General features: G+C 38.8%; 1 protein-coding gene across 1 annotated transcript in view; it reads right to left on the reverse strand.

Annotated features, from left to right (window-relative positions):
* Positions 1-16640, reverse strand: part of LOC118206266 (GDNF family receptor alpha-2-like) — a 72883-nt gene that overhangs the window by 23601 nt on the left and 32642 nt on the right. Inside the window, exon 4 of the mRNA XM_035378709.1 lies at positions 6608-6992. Within this exon, the coding sequence (XP_035234600.1) occupies positions 6608-6992 (385 nt within the window). The remainder of the gene's footprint in view (positions 1-6607; positions 6993-16640) is intronic.

A 16640-nucleotide genomic window follows, 5' to 3' on the forward strand; every position in this document is an offset into this window, starting at 1 on the left:
AGCTGAACACTTTTATCATTACACACTGCACTGACTTTCAAAGTCAAACATGTTGATGAGGTAAATTAATTTCTTTAATAAATATTAAACACCATTTAAAATGCCACCATTTAAAAGGTCTCCCCAAAAGGTCACTACATGTAGATGGTTTTCAATACCATGTAGTGTCCCCCTTTTTTGGTCACCTAGCATCCAATTCATACCAGGATACACTCTAAAAACCATACTAACTTTTCAAAGACAGATAGCTTTTTTAAAACGATGTATTATTTGATTTATTGTAAATAAAAATAAAATCCTACTACCGGAACAGATTTTACTTAGCTCAGTCAAAAACATTTTTTGGGAAATATTCCCCACAAAGGTTACTTTACCTGATTTTGCCTGATTCCTTTGGTGGTTGGTAGAGGACTGAACTGCACATTTACAAACTTGAAATAACTATGGTAGCTGCATGCGAAATGAAGATATTGACAGTGTTACAATTATCAAGCATAACATGTATGTTGACTCTCTCCTACAAACTATCTCATATCACCCTCTATTAATTAGAAGTGTGTGCAGTCTGCAATGAGTAACGTTTAGGTGTCAACACTGTCATTTGGGACTGAGCTGCTAAATGCTATGAGAAATACTTCATATTATGTGCTGCTAAGCATTCTCGATTAAAAATATTTATTCAGTGCTAAACAGGTCATAAAGCATCGTTTTTGGTTGCAGTTTCCGCAAGTATCCAGCTGTGTAAATGGGCTGTATATAGAGCTTCTGTCATCACCCAGGGAAAAAGATTTCAGCATCTGCTAAATGCCAAAAATTTAAAAATGCATCTTTACAGCTACTATTGCACAACAAGCCTGTAGGACGCACTATAATGGCTACTATCTGAAAGACAGTGCTTACTTGTCATCCCATGTAACATCAAGGAGACCTGTCTACTTTCAAATGCTGGATTATATCGTTAATACTTCCCTGAGACATGTACTGTACTCCAGAATATCACAACAGATGGCATATTCTCACAAAAACATAGCCACACAGCAGGGAGGCCTGCACGTGACAACAGCTGATACACATTTTGGAAGACCAAAAGTTTAGAGTGACATGATTCTGCAAACATCTATTTAAATTTTTACTCTTTTTTGTATCTGAAAGTCAATCCTCAAGCCAATCTCCTTTTCTCTCTCTCTTCACAGCTGAATTAGTTTTGTCTTGTGCAGTGACCAAAATTGTCCTCCTTTTGGATCAAACATAAGCCGAAGCACACAGTATGAGTCTATGACTGAATTCAACAATCTAACATGGATTAAATTTGACCCAGAAAAACGAACATTTTAAGCTTGGTACGTACTTTATTTATCACAATGAAGGACTAATCCCATACTCTCATATGGATGGGTAAATTATTTCCTTGTGGTTTTGACCAGAACTGATCATCAGAATATGGTGAATTATTGTTTGAACCATACGGAATGAAAATACTCACTCATATTCAGTTTAGGAATTTCTTGCCAACAAACCAATGGGCCAGTGTCCTTCAAGGATTTTAGTTATGCCTGGGGCTGGGGAAACATGTGACTAATTTACTTTCATAAAAAAAAACAATGCTTGTGTTAGCCCAGATGAGGCTTAGAAATTTAGAAAAAAAAGAAAATTGCTATTAATTTCTAATCAATCAAAAAAGTGAAATCACAAAGCACTTTTCACACAAGACATGTGGAGCTTTGGGACCAATCCTTCCAGCCATGGCAACATTCTCAGAATATCAGAACTGGGTCAGTTTACCTCTGAAAAGGATGATCTTTTCTCAGCTCATTCCCAAGATAGGCAGTGCACCTGAACATACTGTAAGCTCTCAGAAAAGATAAATCAAGGATGGTGAAGTGCTGCATCGATAAGACATGCAATCAGTTATTCTGTGTTTGCACCTCACCTAATTCTGAAACCTTATTTCCTAAATAGATTCAATCATAATTATTTAGTTATCAGTGCATTCTGCCATCGCCATTGAACAAGCCATGGGCGTACTCCTCAGAATGGAGCGTAGCAGGACACGCACACCTTAATCCTTCTTTAAGGAAAAAAAAAGGAACTCATTAAATCGAGTGAGAAGATAGTTGCCACAGTGACCTTGCGAATGAACTCCCTGGGGCTGCTGCAAATAATTAAACAACAAGGAGAGGGTATTTATTCTCCCATCTCTCACCGATGTCTAATCACACCCTGACCACATGCAGATAGGTCTCTGGAGCTGGGCCTACCGATCTATAGTGCTGCGACGGAACCACTGACGCCTCCCCACTCCGGCAGTGTCAGGGATCAATACCCGATTCCTCAGAGTGGCCGACGTAGGGACCGACATCGCCTATTTATCTGCTTTTGTGGCGTTTTTGGATTTTTCCCACTCTTTTGGTTGTCCTCCATTTTCCCCTCCGGGCAGTGGAGTAGATGATTCCTCCACCCCCAAACTGAAGTGCAGGGCCCTGAGCATCACAAGTCAAGGCAGGGACCACTCTGACTACACACCCGCTGGACATAAATCATGCCGCGCATTGGAAGAAGCTCTCTGGCTCCGTAGGAAATTAGCTGAGAGAAGCTGGTCCTGGTGCCTGGTGCATGTGGACGTGGTTGTGAAATCCTAGTCTGAGGGGTGGGTGCTGTGAGATGGTGCACTTTTTTTTAGAAGAAATTGTACACAAATACATGTGAGTGACTCAGCCAATGATAAATAAGGACAGCATAATCAAGGCCTATCAGTTCATTCAAACCAGACATTTACTGCACTTTACAACCATTTGCTTCTTTCATCTCTTTCATGTAACCCTGGTGAACTACCACTTTCAAAAAGGTGTACTTAGGAAGTCTTTTCAGATAGCACTTCGTTTAGAAGACGAAGTAAATGAATTTGTTTAATGATTGAAATGTTTTTAAATATCATAAGGGAACATGTGTCTTCTGTTTAACGCTGTCATAATTCTATTCTACTGCTAATAGTGTCAATCTGTGACTGATAAAGGTCAGTTGCACGTCCACAGGTTATTGCAATTTGCATGCGCTCAAATAGGTGACAGGTGGAAGCGAGACCTTTCTGAAAGAAGTCTTGATTTATCTTCTGTGAAATGCATGCAGTGTACCCTTTTTATTTTTAAATGAACACCTTTCTGTAATAGTCCATATCTCAGATGATTTGACTATACTGGGAGAACGGTTGTCCAGGCAAGAGTGATTGGTTTGTCCAGGGGGATGTGACCTTGACGAGTCCCCATCACCCTTACTGCAGGCAACTTAAATTTAAGGATTTAAACATGAGATCCTTATGAAGAAGCCCTACCTGGTGGTACCCTGTTGCTTGCAAAACTTTGAAAGGGAGGGTTATATGAAGATAAAGGCCTATTCGCTATGGATTTGTTAATGATTAAAATGTTTTTAAATGTCATAACTAAATGTCATTACTTGTCACATGAATCTCAAGTAAGAAAAGAGGTAACAGTCAGAAGCATGCAAAGGTCGCTCAACATTAGACTGCTTGGAAGTGCATTCACAGCATTCACCCATTCCTCTGCCCAACTCTAGATACAAAACTATACCAGCAGATGTTCAAAAATAAATATCCACCTGTGCATCCACGTAAACTACATTGGCCAGGTTTCCACTGACCCCTGGCAATGCCATCCCATATATGTTTTTCAATGAAAACCAAAACAATGTTTTGACCTGCAAGTCAAAACTGGTTGACAGCAACAAATGTGATTTCCAAGGTAGCTACCATTTGGAGAGTTCAGTAAGCTGTTGCGTACAGGTGCTGTATAAAATGTAGAGATGAGTAACAGAAAAGGTGTCACAATTCGTTATTACCCTACACGTCACTGCTTACACAAGGAAGAAACTGGAGTTCCTTTATTACATTACCAAACAGAGACTGCAGGCTGATAACTGCAGTCAGTCTTCTTTCATAGCACAGAAAGGTTTAATGTTGCCTCTGTCTGTTTCTCTCTCCATATACAGTACATCCCCAAAAGTATGTGGACACCCTTCAAATTAGTGGTTTTGGCTATTTCAGCCACACCCATTGCTAACAGGTACATACAGCCATGTAATCTCTATTGACAAACACTGACAGTAAAATGGGTCATACAGAAGAGCTCAGTAACCTTCAACGTGGTACTGCCATAGGATGCCACCTCTCCAACAAGTCAATTTGTCAAATTTCTGTCCTGCTAGAGCTGCCCCAGTCAACTGTTATGATGAACTGTAAGTGCTGCTAGTGTGAAGCAGAAACGTATAGGAGAAACAACAGCGAACAGCAGGCCACACAAGCTCACAGAACGAGACTGGCAAGAGCTGAAAAATGAGCAGTGGAGGCCTTTATGGCAGCAAGGGGGGGGTCTAACTCCATATTAATGCCCATGATTTTGGAATGAGATGTTCAGGTTTTCCCATGTTATTCAAAATGTAGTGTATATATACATATATATATATATATATATACACGTATATATATACGTGTTTGTGTGTGTGTGTGTGTGTGTTTGTGTGTGTGCATACACACAAATGTTTATCATGAGGACACAGAGCTCTTTCTATAATATAAAAGTCCCTTTAATATTTGTTCATGCGTCATAGCGTCTCTGGTTGGATTTTAATTTGTTTGATTACAGCAGTGATTAGGGATGCAAATTATTTATTAATTCCTCAAAATGTTTGCATGACTATCTCATTATACAGTATGGATTCTGTGGATTCGCTCTATTAGCTGAATCACTTGTTCATACTAATATGGTGATATGTGCAAAATGCCGGGGGGGATATAAGTAGTATAGAAGAATACTTGACTGTGGGAGACCATGACATTATGAATATGACATACTTTATTATCAAAAATATAGCTCAGTTCTCCATGTTAATTCATTCTTGTGAAATGGTACGATAAGTGACAGCAACACTTAAAATATTGGCCCATTTTAATAAAATCTTCCTTAAATGAGTATCTACAGAATATCACAAAAGCTGCATGTAAGACAGCTGCAAGGATAATCCGTGAAAATGACACTTTACACACTGTTAAACCGGAATACAAATTTGCACACAACTGTAAAAGAGCCATGGAATCGTGCTTTTCTCAAAGGTTAAAAAAGAATCCCCTTTCATGGTCATTTACTATGACATACATTTCTGCCTGGTGCACAGCTTGATCTATGCTCCTCGTGGTCTCTGTAGGGCTGCTGCAAGGTAGAAGGTGCTGTGTTCACAAGATATAAATGTAGTATTCGCTGCGTCTCTCCCAAAACCATGGACGACACAAGGCAAGTCATGGCGGAGCAGGTGTTAATTGAAGGGTGCCCCATTAAATTAAATTGAAACACAGTAAAAGTGATCTACTAATGTGCCGTTCAGCCTAATTGAGCACTGTCCCCTCAATTAAGCAGCCAGTCTTCATTCTTTCTTTCTAATTGCGAGCTTTCTCTGAGCGTCTGCAATTAATTTCCTGGCAAAGTTACAAGGCTGCATAATAAACCTCAGCCAGGAATGCAGGCTGCTTGCTGAAAACTTCCTCCTTTTCTGCCAATGCACACTTACTTTCAATACAAGTAATTCCACGTAAAATAGCAAAGCTTATATAGTTATAGCTAATTTAAACTATATTTAATCATTTGAAGAGAAAAATGTAAATGGATGCTGTTGTATAGTCTTCCAGATAAACACTACTTTCAAGTGTTTATTTTCCTGCTGTAAAGCACAAACAACAAGTGTGATTCTAAGTGTGATCTCTAGTACCTACGGTAACTGAGATGCATTATGAAGTCATGTAAATATAAGCATTTTACATTTAATCTAGTATTTCAAAGCAGTTCACATGATACAGATGATTCTGTGTCTTATTATTTGGGGACTCCTGGATGGCTCTTTTGGTCACACTATGACCTCTGATCAAATTTGGACTGTGCCAGTGCCAACTGTGTCAGGTAACTCCATGGGACAACACACAAATGGCGGTTTCAGACATTTGGCCATTCCAAATTGGGGTGGGACCTGGGTATACTAGCCTTGCATTGGGTGCCAAATATATTTAAAAATGAATAAATGAATAAATAAATAAATAAATACATTTTGTGGACAAAGTAACTGCATTTGGAGAGGTCCCTCTTTCAAAGTTGCCCCTTTCAAAGTCACTTTAAAGACCACCTCCATTTAAAACAATAATGCCCCCTTTCTTATTTGTCACTGTGCGCTACGGTAATGAATTAAATGGTATGTCCGCTCACTGAATTAGATTGACACCATGTCCTCCGATGTATCGCTAATGAAACGTTATTGACCTTGGCTTTTTATCATTCATTAAAAATGCAACGCTCCTGTCTGACTCAGTTCACCCAATTAAAATAAGCCCAAACGGGGAGTGATGAATAAGACCTCTTCTATCGCAATCAATAGCGGGGGCTCTAATCGTTCTCCGTGTTCAAGGTGATGCGCTCCGGGTCCTGCTGCTGATAAGAGTACAAAAATCTGTCATCTCTGCCCTGCTCAGGTATACACACGCTCTCTCGCGCACGCGCACGCACACACACAAACACAATCTCCGGCACGCCCCCAGTCTCCGTAATCTGCTTACCTGCAGAAGGGGTCCAAGCGGCAGGTGTTCCTCAGCTCCAGGCAGTTGGGCTTGACCTTCTCCTCGTAGGCGCAGGAGGGGACGATGGTCTGCCGCCTCCGCTCCGCGCAGGCCTTGTCCCGGCAGGAGCAGAAGAGCAGCCGGTAGCTGTAGTCGGTCTGGACGCGGTCGAAGAACTGCCGCAGGGCCTTGTGGCAGCGCTTGCGGTTGCACGGCTCGGTGGGCATCAGCAGGTTGGAGCCCCGGTTGCAGGTGGCGATGTAGGTGGAGCGCAGCTTCTTGCAGGTGTCGTTCAGGTTGCACGCCTTGGCCGCGTCCAGGCAGGGGTTGCAGAGCTTCCCCGAGTCCGAGCAGTGGTTCGCCCTCACGGTGGCCGAGTCCATTCCTGCCGAAGGGGAAGATCGAGATGTGAGAGAGTCTATAACTGCCCCAGTTAGAGGCACATCAAAGTCCTACACAGACCGAGACAATGAGATTTAAAAATTATAACACAGAAAAGTCTTGGCACACTGCCATTTGTTTTCACCGCTCTCCCTTCTGGGTCGGGAGTTTGGCTTTTTTAGAAAAAAATATTGTGCATGTGCAATCTGTTTGCAATAGATTTGTGAATTTCAGATATTTGGCCGCCAGCTCTTGAATTGCATCCGTTGCCAACAGTCATGTAGCTAAATTAAATATGTATCTGATCAAAGCTTCTTATTGAATCTTTAGTTCAGTCTGGCTTTGGGTAAAGAATGGAGTGTATTGAGGACAGGTGAGAGTGCAAAACAGTTGTGGGTGATCTTCAACTGGCCTCTCACCCCACTAACTGAAAGAGACTGCATACAAAAAACAGTAGATACATACAACAGAGCACGGAGTAGAAAACATGAAATAGAAGTAGACAGATGTCCTCTGTGCAATCAAGAGCTCATAAAAAGCTACTGAAGTGCTATAATTTTCTTCAATTTCTTTTCCCCTTCCAAATAAAGTAATATCCTATTACAGAAGGTAGAGAAAATGAGTTGTGATTAACTAGAGAACAAATCTAAGAACTCTTTCTTCTCTCCTTAAATGCTCTGCGTTTGTAAATACAAAGACAAATGTAAGGCATGTTGTGCAGTTAAACGTGTTACATAGGTATTTTCATGCTCTAAGATGGCTGACTGCAATGAGGAAGCGTCATTATATTTCCACAGAGGAAAAGCAATTGAAAGCCTTTTTGAATTTTGCGAAGGTTAAGAGCAATCTGTGTGTCTTTTCTGACCTTGGTGGGTGAGTCTATATTCATGTGCAGGAAATCTATAGAGAATGCAACTAATAAAACCATGAGAGGATTGATTTAACTTCGAAGACAGATGGTTTTACAGGGATGTGGAGAAGAAAGCCCCACTGCAGAGTTTCATATAGGTATGGAATTACTGATGCATAGGTTGCCGAGGTTCACCGTTACAGAAGTGTTAACTTCTGTGACACAAATTGTGCGTTCCCAAGACCATATTTCACTACTGATCAATCAAAAAGGGATATATGGGCTTCAACTATTATATTCTACATTGGAAACACATTTTATTTCCATGCTAGGAGAGTGAAACGCCATTGCTGTTATTGTGAGGCCTCTGGAGACATCATTAAAGTTCCCTTAAGCTAGCAATATAGTTATTTGATTTGCTGCTATGGTAACAATCACAATAAGAGATCAATATCCTGTTTGAGTTTAAAGTTTGAGAAATTATGCAGAGAAACAAAGTTGTATACAAGGTTTTTTAAGAATGCAAGTGGACACTTTAAACACAGTGTGACCCCCGTCTCCTAAGTTCACTAATACAATTATGTTAACATATATGAGCTCAAAAAATCTTTTGACAATTTATATTTGTTTGCTTGTCTTTATGAAGCTAAAACTGTAATTCTTCATGTTATCATAAAGTATATACTGACATTGGAAAGATTTTTTCATGCATCCCCAGACAAGATATTTTAAAAAGTACACCAATCCCACCTTCTCCACAGCTCTCATTGATCAATAGTCTGATACCCAAAGTGTTAATATTGTATGTGACCTAATTCAACACATAAAACCTTTCCCATGGGGAGGTGTTATGTCCATTGTCTTGCACTTGTCTTTTTTTTCCCCTCTGGATTTCAGTATTCTATATTTTATTCTTTGGTAAAATTAAAAAAAAAAAAAAAAAACAAGGATTGTTTCACCACGTATTGCAAACAGTACTTTTTTTGTTTTTGGTTAACAGTGTCATTAAAATGAACCAAAAACAATTCAAGGAAATGGATGGAACTTTCTGCTTGTGAAGTTAAGAAATGTCAGTTAAGGTAATATTCAGTCTCATTCTTAGTTTAATTCTTAGTGAATCCCATACAGGTGTACAAACCAGCAGAAGACTTCTTCTGTCATCATTGCGTTGCTGTACTGTCTGAGAAACCATCTGGCATTGCAGACAATTATGTAATCAATGATCTTGTAAACATGTATTATAATCTAATAAGAGGATTTTAGACATTTTATGCTCATTCAACTCCATTCCGTATTTTACGAGTGTAATTAAACTATGTTTATATAGTTGATTAAGCTTGTGGAAATTGTACTTTTTATGAGTTTCATGTTCATTAGCAGCTGTTGGGTACTAATTGGTGCTTTGTACTTGGAAAAATGGAATAAAGTCTAATATCATTTTAACGACAACTACGCTGTTTAAAACTTCAAGCCTTTGTAGCTAATGTACATCAGGAATCTGACAAAGAGCTGAATGCTGAAAACATACATTTAAGGTACAATGATTAGCAACATGATTACTCGAAAGGTTGAATAATTAAGTCTTCTGCAAAAAAGTTCTCTTTCTTTCAGAAAACTCAAATGTTAATTAATGAAAAAGAAGTCTCTGACATAAGTTGTAGTTTTATATAATTAACTTGAAGATGCAAAGTTTGCATCAACCCTTCTAGTTTGTAATGACTTTGACAAAACCATGCAATGAATTTAGTCAATGAAAATGTCTTGCAGTCTCACAGTATGTCAGCTCAGCATGCATTCAAACTCTGTAATTATGAAATATGCTTCTGAAACTTGGTGTGGTAATATTCAAATGAAATTGTGTCCAGTGAATACATCTGCACTGCACTGCAATGAGTCACTCAGTCGTTTGCCTTAATTGGTAATGCATTAGGGAAAGTGCCATGGCAGTATCTATGGCAATGCAACATCCAACCTGAATACTTAAGTCATACTTCCAAGACTACATATACTGTAAATGTGGCAGGCATGTGATTTGGATCCAGTTCAAAGGAACAGCTTTGCTGATAACCGGACAATACATTTAGAGAAGAATTACCGTAGTACACCACACAATGGGGTGGAGGGTTGGAGTTGCTTTCTTGGCCATGTCGGTTTATAGCCCGTTTCACAGCTTATGTTTCTGCCATTGAGTAAGTAGATCTGCCTTTATGTAATGCAGCATAAGCAAAAGCAACTACCTGGAGTTATTGATTTACTTCCACAGAAATGTATTTTACTACCCTTAGTGCATGAAGCATATTGCCTTTCAATGTACACTCCCCGGTTAGTGGAAGTACAGTACCTGGTAATACCTCATCTGCGGCATGGCCATAACTTAAGACATGTCTGTTGAATTGTCCTGTGCATTAAATGCTACAATAATGACAAGGTCTTCATCATTCATGCAGAATATAACCAACTCACCGACTGGTAAAAAAAAATGCTTACACTGGAAATATGATTGGCCACTGCGGTAGTTATATTAAACAGTGGCATCAACGCATATCGAAGTCATAGTTTTGAGAATATCCACGCCGAGTAAAGTGTTGCATAATGTTCAGGAATTACATCCTCCTATTCCAAAATAAAGCAGGTTTCTGTTTGTGGGCTGCTATCTTCTCAGCCTCGTGTTCACCACGAGAGCAGCAGAGGTCGTAAATGAGGTGTGAAATTGGTTGTTAAGTATGTACATAAAACACCACCCGCCGTCTGGAGGTCAAAGGGACTTGTAATAGTGTGGGTGTGATTTGAATACATAAACAACAACTTAAGGGAAATATATGTCAAGGGGACAGTATAAATAACACCAGTAAGCCCTGGTATGCCAGGAGATGATTAATAAAGTTCAAGAATGAAGAAAATTATATTTTCATTTGTCCAAAAATAGCATAACTGGACCATTTTATGTGAAACTGAATGGGTCTTTGTGTGAATATAATTATATTTCAGGGAGAGTGGATTGCGACAATAATAGTATCATATGTCGTCCAGCCTTTTGTGAAAAACTAGGAATATTCAAAGTATTAACCTTTCTCGCTAGCAGATACTGATTTTAAATGCAATGCAAAAACGCGAAACCAAAAGCAATAACAGTTTAGAATACTTCATCCCTGTCATTGGAATTTATTAATCTCTCTGCGACAGGTCTCTTCCATCAGCACAGTACATCTAAAAAAAAACTGACCTGACTTGAAAAAATATATATAACATATAATAAACAATTTTAAACAATTTGTTCATCTCACTCATTTTAGTTCAGTGCTCTGTATTGTTTAAGGTGAAAAATTAAACATACTCCTCAAATTTAAGTTATAATTTCTTACAGTAAGTTAGCCTTCTTTTTTTATATTTTTAATTAGGTGGCTTTGACTTGAACTGTTTAAGCTGCCCAAATTTGCTTTCTTCAATTTACAAAATTAACTTGCTGTAGGTTAATTCAATATGAAAATGATGATAGCACTGTATACTAAATTCACCCATGTGGCATGCTGGTTGGGTATTGCTAGATGTATTATTTATGGGTTTTCAATGAAAGGGATTAATGAGTAGGTTTGTTCATGTGATGGAGAGGTGCTCAACTTATACAACCTGATGTGAGTTAGTGCTGCCAATAAAAAAAATCCTTATTTAAACTTACAAGAAAACATTCTGTGTTGGGTCAAACACTTACTGGCTGGGAAGGACTTGGTTATATATTCACAAAATGGAAGACATTAATATCAGTGAATGTAGAATATCAATGTAAAATTTAAATTTGCTGAACAAAAATTAAACTCATTTATTTTGAATTTTGCCATCAATGAAGAAGGTATCATTAATGTAATATTTGAATAGTCTTTACTTGAACCAAATTATTTAACTCAATTTTCTAAAAGGCTATCAGTATCCTCATTTTTTAGTGCAGTTAATGTACATGGTGTTTACATTGTGTGCAGAAGAATCACAAACATTTCAAAGTAAATTCACTAGCAACTTTGTCCCAAAGATAAGCTTGTCAGATTGCTAGCCATCTAACAAGGTGTCAAGAGTGTTCGCTAGCAGGAAAGAACATTATCCTGACCATAGAAAATGATGCATAAGCAGATCTTCTGTGCCAAATATCAGCTACAAGATGGATGCACACGCTGAAGTCTGTGACCATTAAAAGTGTTTAGATATTGATGCACTAGATAAGTGCACAGGCTAATGTTCTTTTCCTTTTTTAATCAAACTTGGAGTGTGATTAGATGAAGCTGCTGCCCACATGGATTAGTCCCTTGTGTGCCTTATCACTGCATATTGTAGCAATGAATCTTTTTCCAATGAAATGAAGCTGCAGTGTAAGTGTCTACGAATACCGACAGCAAAATCTCAACGGCCTGCTAATTGCTCAAAAGCTTTGTACACAATAATGTTTAAAATGTGCTGAAAGTAACGCCTTTCTGCTTCTTAGCATGCCACTGTCCACAAATACCATTGCATCTGATCCATGCAGAGTTTCCCATACAATTAATTTATGTTGGCAGCCCGCCCAAATAGATTTCCCCCCCCCTAATTTTTTTTTTTAGGTATTTATTTGCTTATTTCAATAAGAAACATACTACACTTGTATTTTAGGCTGGACCACAACAGCGGGGCCAGCCCTACAAACACAAATGTCTGTGACTGACTGACTGACTGACTGACTGACTGAGTGATAAAGTTACACCGCACATGTCTGTGACGTGGGCCTATTTGGTCCAGCCATATAATAGGTTTTTACCTGGTCTTGTTTCTTTTTTCTTTTAAATGTCAAACTGACATACAGCCGACTCTCATTTCGGTACGTGAGCTGGCCCTCCCCCCTCCCTCTCGTAGCCAGTGTATGTAGAGAAGGACAGTGGGGAGGACAGTACTTGAACACGAACATAATTAGAAGGACAGTTGTACGACCGTATTTGTGCCAGGTAACGAAATATTTTACGTTTTTACAAAATCGGTAAAATTTAGCCGTTGTTATGCATTGTTTCTTCAAAAGAATATGTCCTCATCCCTAAACAAGACTGCAAAGTTATCACAGACTTCATTTCCATCTGGAGACATGGCCAAAATAAAAATAAATTCATTTTAAAAAATTGCCCTGATGCAAAATATAAATAAATAAATAAATAAATGAATGAAGTTCCCAAATACAAACTGTGAACTCTGTCTGCGCAGCAAAATTTAATAACCTCTTAATAGTTACAGTACAATTCAAATTTAAACAGTAGGCTACAAACAACCCCCCACGTACACAAAGTCGACCGCCACAAATAAATTCTCAACCTGTGGGAAACACTGCCATGTTATGCTGCCCTGCATAGAAGTGTCAATCACTCTTATTAGTACTGCTTACTTTTAACCAGTGTTAATTGGGGTGAAGTGAAATATTAAGTGTGGGTTGGAAATAAAATGTGTTCGGTCCATTAGGCCATTACGCTTTGCAAACCCAGTACATGTACAGAAGAGGAAGAGAGGAGAGGCAGATTGTTATTGGTTGTGTTATACTACGATAATAGTTGAGTATCTCTAATATTTGCCATCTCTAATTGGAGCCTCACATATGCAAAATCATGACTGATTAGAAGTAGTAGCTTTGGTACAATTGTTTTTTTTGTTTATTTTTAGCAAAACACATTCTGGTAAGTTCGACAGGTAGGGGCTGAACGCAGTTTTAGTAGAATATTTTATATTGCAAAGCCACTTTTAATCACTTTTTAACACATCTGATCCCAGTTGATCCCATAGATGAGTATGAAGCTTCTGGAATATTTCTCTTTACTCACAGAGAAGTGGAACCACAAGGTTTGTAGAGGATCATCACACAGTGGCCATTGTTTAAGTCTAAATACAATGCAATGCAGTGGACAGTCCACAAAATTAGACTCAGGGTAGGCCCAGGAGAACTAAAGAGTAAACACTCCCAACACTTTACTGTTGACTTTTTTTTTTTTTTTGCTGGAGAACTGAGGGCCTGTGCTGAGGGAGAAATGCGCTTGAAGAACTAAGTGGTTTTTGGATTTGAGTTCAGGATTCCCTTTGCACCTGTACTCCAGTGAGAGGGCTATTTATGCAGAGAAATAAAGTAATGAAAAAAGATGGCCGTTTTGTGAATGGGGCATTCATAAAGACTGCTGTTGAACCCCGCAGAGATACATAGACACACACAGAGAATGAAGGACATCAAACAGGTAGGAGGCACGACTATGTAGAGAGCTTTGGGGCTTTGTGTAAGCATTGACACCACCCCCCTCCCCCCAAGAAAAACAGGGACAGTTCTGAGCATGGGCAGTAGTCCCGAATCCCCTGAGCTCAAAGTGATGAAGAACAGATCCATAATCACTCCAGGGGGCTCATGCCGCCAATTACAGGCACCAGGGGTTCAAAATGAAAAGAAAATAAGCAAGCAAGCAAGCAAGTAAAAAAAAAAACTATTCTCTAAGGGCTGTGCTATTGTTGGTCAAAGCAGAAAAAAAATACCTTGGAACTCACTAAGCCCTTCTGATGAGCTGGCAATTTATGTGCAAGGAAACATAAGACGGATTCTCATGATGTTTGGAATAAAATGAAAAGGGGTAGGTTATGTCTGTTGCTGTTACTCTAAAACCTCTTCTCCTTTTCGCCCTGTGACACAATGCATTATGAACTAGAGGAGTGCATACCTCCATCAACCTTAAACATACAGTAAATCCACTCAGCAGGTGACCTAGTTAAACGTGTGCTTCAAATTGAAGTACCTCACTTTTTTCCCTCTGCTGCCAAAACACGGTCTGTTCATAAGTACTGCATGCACAGGTACTGGTAGCCAAGTTCTAAGGTTCACATTTATTTCAGTTAAAAGTGCCTTTCACAACAAGGTTTCAACACACTTTACAACGTAACGGGTAAAAACAGACATGAATAAGCAATTATGAAAAGGACTAAGAACATAATGTAGAACAAACAAGCAAATAAAAATCATAATCAAATACAAAGTACTGAGAGTATTTAAAAGAGAACAGTTCACTCTATTCCCCAGATTTATTAAGACCACCATGGTTATTTAAGTGTAGGGCGGGCTGCATAGTTGTGTTATGAGTACAGACTAAATTGGGACTGATTCTGATTCCCAGACATCAGTAGGTAGACTATTCCACAGGTGGGGGCTGTAATTGAGAAGGATCCGCCACCCACTCTCTTTTTGGTGATGGTGGAATAGTCAAAAGCCACACATTGCTTTACTGTAAAACATGCACAGTAAGCCTTCCCAGAGAGCACACTGAGAACAGCTACATAGGGCTGATGTCAGCACTATGTCACTTTCAGTCAGTTGGGGATAGTCGTTACATCAAAGTGAGGTAGTTTGACCATTGAGAAGAAGTCATGGATAAATTGCTTACCACTGCTCTGCTATAGAATCAGATTTGTGTCAAAAGTTTCGAACAAAAATCATTTGCACAGTAACAAAAATTACTTGCAATATGTTTTTGTTCCAAAATCAGAAGCGCCATAATAATAATAATAATAATAATCACGTAGCACATAATTTGTATTTATGGAAGCAATGTCTCAAACAGCTTTATCATAGACATGTAAAAGGAAAGGGCAGAAAAATGCCAGTTGTTTTACATGTTTTGAAGTGTCTGGAATGACCTACGAAAATAGGGAGGAAAAAAATCATATCAGCTGTTTAAAAATCTAATTTCCATATCCAAGAGATAAAGCTGAAAGCAGTGAGCTGCCACAGTGCATTGTAATCAAATACAATGTAGAAGTAATTTTGAAGTCACGCTATTGTTATACATTCTTATTCAAATAGGAATCTTGAATAGGACTTTTAGGAGGACACTGACTTAATAGTTCTTCGGGGACTAACTAATGCTTGGAAGAGTAAATTCTAGCAAGCAGTCATTTTGAATTTGCCCCTATATAGCACGTTCAAGGAAATTATGCATCCGAGCTGACCGATGATGCTAATTTAGTATGCATTGCAAATACATTTCCAGATTGGCAAGTTACAGGCATATAGGAGAACACTTAGAAAGGATTAGGGAGCAAGCAGTGTTCATGTTTTTGGCTGTACGCCAGGGTCATAGATGATTAAAGCGTGCATGCATGGAAAATTAGTTGTCTTAGCCAATCCAAAATCACTCCATCATGAACAAAACCGCTCCTGCAAGTAAATGTGGACAATATTTATCTAAAAGTAAGATAAACAACATACTTACAGGTACATTTTACTGCTTAAAACCAGAACTGGCAATTTCACTGGGAGATCTAATGAGACTTGTAATGAAGGGAGACTGCCTGCCGAGAGCTATGTGTCACTTATTTTTTGATGTTCTCAATTAATATTGCTGTGATAGCGATTCCAAATTCAAATTCATAATGGGAGCCTACTGCATACAGCATGCTGGAAAACACATGCAGCATCTAATGTGCAAAAATTCATTACGATGACAATGGTTTTCTGGTTACTTATTCAATCTAATTTGGAAATCTCATAGCGTCTCATTGGTGGCTTTCCTGGGTTAATATAAAGATTTTTTTATTGCAATTCTTTATTTTTTACAATTGCAGAAATATTTTACACAGTAATAAGACATCCCCTTAAAACTTTCATGTGCTTCTTTTGTTGCATAGCCCAAGGACACGGATTCAGGCACTAAGAATCCACACACATTGTGGATTTAGGTGCTTCTGGCTAAGGCTGAATCAGGATTAGGACCCTCTCTGTAGCCACATTTTCACTTTATACCCATTTACCTTTCATGTATCACGCCAAAG

Source organism: Anguilla anguilla, chromosome 10 (assembly GCF_013347855.1).
Source record: "Anguilla anguilla isolate fAngAng1 chromosome 10, fAngAng1.pri, whole genome shotgun sequence".
Classification (NCBI taxonomy): Eukaryota; Metazoa; Chordata; class Actinopteri; order Anguilliformes; family Anguillidae; genus Anguilla; species Anguilla anguilla.